Genomic DNA, 4085 nt, shown 5'->3' on the forward strand with positions numbered 1-4085 from the left:
TGCTGGCTGGAAGTTTCAGAATACCATTTTTAGAGTCATTCTCAGGGTACCAAAGCTAAAAGTTCTAAAAGAAACTACACAAATGAACAACATACTAAACTGAGGATTGTTGTCATCTATAGTTAAACTGTCAAACAACAAATGACATCTTCTCATTATACGACTTGGAAAAGCTACCAGGGAACATTTACAAATTGACAAAATGGGTGTGGTAATAATGTTATTATAGGCTATATTTAAAACCTGTTTATGTGCCTCCAGGACCATGTTTTTGTGTCCAACCAAGTGCACGCTGCACACATTCATTCCTTTATGAACATAATCTAGGTCTGTGTGCACTGTGTGTGCGCTTGCACTGGAGTGAGTTGACTACATGGGGAACCTTTCTGACCAGCGGTCACAAGGGTGTAACCTAATCCCAAGTAAAGGGGGGCCCTCTGACCGCAAGTGGCTGACACACGGCAAGCACCACGCCGCCTGCCACAGCAACACATCCCCCAGTTCCGGAGCGCACTCCCTGGAAAGATAGGTTTACAGCCAGGGATAACACAGAGAGAGGGGGAGAGGAAGTTCTGATGGAGAGGGAGGAAGAGAGAGAGAGAGGGGGATGGGGTTATTAGATTGTGAGATTAAGGTATACCTTACTGTTTTATTCATAAATAATTTGGAGCATAAACCCAATACTTCAAAGGACATTTCTAATTTAAAATGTATTTAATCAATTCAAAGTCATGGGGTCCAGGAGAACAGCTTAGATCAATTCCACTATCCCATAAAATGTACCTGCCAAGGCACGAAACTCGTTTTCTTTCTATGCTCATTTTCCTTCTATTCAGAAATGCCTTGGAAATAACTGAACAATCGGTTGCACAAAGGAAAGCAAGGATTCTTCCATATTCTCCTTTCAGTGAAGCAATCTGTTAGTGACTTTAACCCCAAAGCGCATTTCCCAGGCTCATGAATAGGGTTTAAGACGTCTTAAAGATCCCGCTGCATACAGGATGAGAAGCCTTTCAAATGTTTAATTACCTTTTTGCTAAATAAAAAAATACACCCCCGCCATTGCCTTTCCAACCCATTCTGCATTTTAGAGGACACCAGGATGACTAACTTCCCGCCAAACTTGAGAAAGGGTGTAAACAAGTGAAATGTCAGGACTTTTCGTTCGTTTTTTTGGGCTATAATATAACTACTAATTATTAGTAGGCCCTTTAAGCCTGCTCTAATATGAGCCTAGACCCCTGAAAAAAAGTAGGTCTATGTCTGACTTTCAAATGACTATTTTAACTTTTACACACAAGACCAAACAAGAAGAGACTTTTTTTAAATAACCTTTATTTAACTAGGCAAGTCAGTTAAGAACAAATTCTTATTTACAATGACGGCCTACCCCAAACCCTGACCAATTGTGCACCGCCCTATAGGACTCCCAATCCCGGCCGGTTGTGATACAGCCTGGATTCGAACCAGGGTGTCTGTAGTGACACCCCTAGCACTGAGATGCAGTGCCTTAGACCGCTGCGACACTCGGGATCCCCAAAATATACTTAATATTAACTTTTACGCATGGGCCTTATAGAAACAAAAATATATCTTAAGCTTATATAACTATGCTCTAAGTGTGTTATAGAAGTGATATGGAAGTAAAAACAAAATTATTAATTTCTGAATTATTCAAACTGATTTATTAGGTCAATGGGCCATTGCCAAACTTCAATTTTCAAACATAAAACGACACACAATATAAAAACACACAGCTTTGGTATAACAATCAATATCAACTTTGTACAAAACTAAATCGTTCCATAAAAAGTACTTAATCACAAACATTTGAATAAATCTTCCATTGCATGGACACAATATTTATCACCAACATCCAAATGTTGGAATCAGCCAATAAATAAACAAACTTTTACCATGTCCAACAAAGGAAATGATGTCCCCTAGAACGGAACTATTTACTTCATAAAAATAACCTTCTTTATTGTTGTGTCCATTTCAAGCAAACTACCAGGGTCGCCAAACAGGCTCAGTGCTCTCCGAACCAATGCAGACACCGACAGGGCTGACCGCCTGAGGCACACCGATGAATGACGTCATCCCATGGACAGGCGATCCCACTACTGTTGCAGAGCTACCATGGACGGGGCTGGCGTTGACTGTCACAGGCACACCTGCGTTAGCATACAGAGGGATGACTGGAGTTGATGCTGAGGCGAAAGAAGGGCTGGGAATCAGGAAAGCAAACTGTCCATCGGTGGCGGGCACAAGCTGGAACCCGCTGAAGACTTTAGGTGACATTGCCTCGGTGGGGCTGAGTTTGGAGCCCATAGAGGCACTGTTGGGCAAGGTAGAGGGTAGCTGTACGTGAAGGGGCTGCGCGAGGTGAGCCTGTTGATTTGGGTTTGGCTGGGGGTAGTTCATGGCGATCAACTGCCCTAGGCAGCCAGACAGGTGGTTGAGAAGCCGCGACCGCACCTCCGTGTTCACCCCTTCGCTGGTTGATAAGAAGCGAGTGACCTCGTTCATGCATTCGTTGAATCCCGCCCGGTATTTACTGAGGACGGTAGTGTCTGCTGACAGCGCTGCCGAGACAAGAGAGAACATTAGAAATCGTGTATAATCGATGGAAATATGAAACCCTTATAATAAAGTGTAGGGCAGATGTTGTCAAATTAGATATTTGCAATTTAATTTACCAGTCATCTGCACACGCTGTAAATTTCGTAAATGCTTTACTGTCATCTCCAGAATATCGGCTTTCTCCAATTTTGAATGTCTGGAACTCTGTGGATAACAGCATAGCAAAAGGTAAAGGCTGTGCATTGACACACAATTAAATGCCAGGAAAAATTAACACGGTGATTTTAAATGGTTAAATCCTTTAAATGATTTAGACTTACATCTTTTTTAAGTGCATCGAGAATAAGTGTCTTGAGTTGGCCAAGGCTTTCGTTTATCCTCGCTCTCCGACGTTTCTCCATGATGGGCTTTGAGGACTGCAAAATAAATGCTTCATATTAATTGCATGTTCATGGATAAGTCCGAATGTAGGCATTTATTTGATCTCACACGTACAATTTGGTTAGCCTACTAGGGTAAAGTTGAATTAGCAACAACGTTAGCCTAGGAGGCATATCAGATTCATTTTAAATCCATCGGCAGTTATAGACTTTTAGCCTAACGTTACCTTTCTATGCTCGCTGGCATTCTTAGGTTTGTCTGGAGTATGGGATCCATTTGCAGGGGCACCAGCAATAGGGGATGCCGTTTGCTTCTCCATGGTGTCGGCTGGCATTTTGGATTAAATTATAGAAAAGGTATATCCTTTTGGAGAAGTTGGAAAAGGTGGAAAAAAAGTTGCAATATCACTGCGCCTTTATGTTTAGATCAAATCTTTTAACCCGTGTGAAGGATATCCTACGATAGTCACGCAGACGTGAGCAAGTCCCACTGATCAGCTATATCACTTGTTATCACCGAACTGTCATTGGAGTATAAGAACGTGCTTGGGTTCAGGCTCTGTCGGGCAGGTCGAGTCTGCTCTACGGCCGACACACGCCGGCGGTACTTATAGGTGGTTCGCATGCTCCCAGTTCGTGTGAAACCCTCTCTGCATTCTTTCCCACACTCGTCTCAGCCAATGGGCGTGCGGACTCACCCATTGGGCGCGGGGCAGACCGCTGATTGGACAACACCCCCGCGGGCTGTCAGTCACGCGCTGCTCAATCAGCCCTGGAGGGACAGGCAACAAAGCGGCGAGTGCAGTCGGTCTGGCTGTGAAGTGATAAGGGGAACTGGGGAAATTGCGCTGGCGGTTTGCTTCCAACTTTTTCATACCCTCCAAGAATGTATGCGTTTTGTGTTCGCAAAGATTCTCGATGCTTTGAGATACTATCTAACTACAAAACCTCACCATGCTTGTAATGTTATGTTGCTATAAATAGCGTGTGTTTTATTCATGTCATTCCGAGTTTTGAATATTTCATTTCAATTATTTTTTAAATAGTCTATAACGTTTTTTCTTAGGTGATTGAAGGTAAGAATATAGCATACGTTCAAAAAAGTGTGTGTGGGCTTTATTC

At 42.9% G+C, this 4085-nt stretch overlaps 1 protein-coding gene across 1 annotated transcript; it reads right to left on the reverse strand.

Annotated features, from left to right (window-relative positions):
• Positions 1 to 1315: 1315 nt before the first annotated feature.
• On the reverse strand, positions 1316 to 3568 carry LOC115101706 (transcription factor HES-4-A-like). Its single transcript, XM_029621173.2, has 4 exons — positions 3191 to 3568; positions 2904 to 2999; positions 2700 to 2787; positions 1316 to 2585 (listed from the first exon to the last, which is right to left on the reverse strand). Exons 1-4 carry the CDS (start codon positions 3296 to 3298, stop codon positions 2008 to 2010), a joined length of 870 nt encoding a protein of 289 aa, XP_029477033.1. The 5' UTR covers positions 3299 to 3568; the 3' UTR covers positions 1316 to 2007.
• Between the last annotated feature and the right edge of the window lie 517 nt (positions 3569 to 4085).

The sequence above is a fragment of the Oncorhynchus nerka genome, linkage group LG20 (assembly GCF_034236695.1).
Source record: "Oncorhynchus nerka isolate Pitt River linkage group LG20, Oner_Uvic_2.0, whole genome shotgun sequence".
Taxonomy (NCBI): Eukaryota; Metazoa; Chordata; class Actinopteri; order Salmoniformes; family Salmonidae; genus Oncorhynchus; species Oncorhynchus nerka.

Excerpts from the sequence above, each read along its gene's own strand:
- LOC115101706 (XM_029621173.2), bottom strand. The coding sequence starts at position 3,298 with ATGCCAGCCGACACCATGGAGAAGCAAACGGCATCCCCTATTGCTGGT. Across the intron at positions 3,000-3,190 it reads ATGCCAGCGAGCATAGAAAG|TCCTCAAAGCCCATCATGGA; the intron begins GTAACGTTAGGC and ends TTTATTTTGCAG. Across the intron at positions 2,586-2,699 it reads ACAGCGTGTGCAGATGACTG|CGCTGTCAGCAGACACTACC; the intron begins GTAAATTAAATT and ends TTGTCTCGGCAG.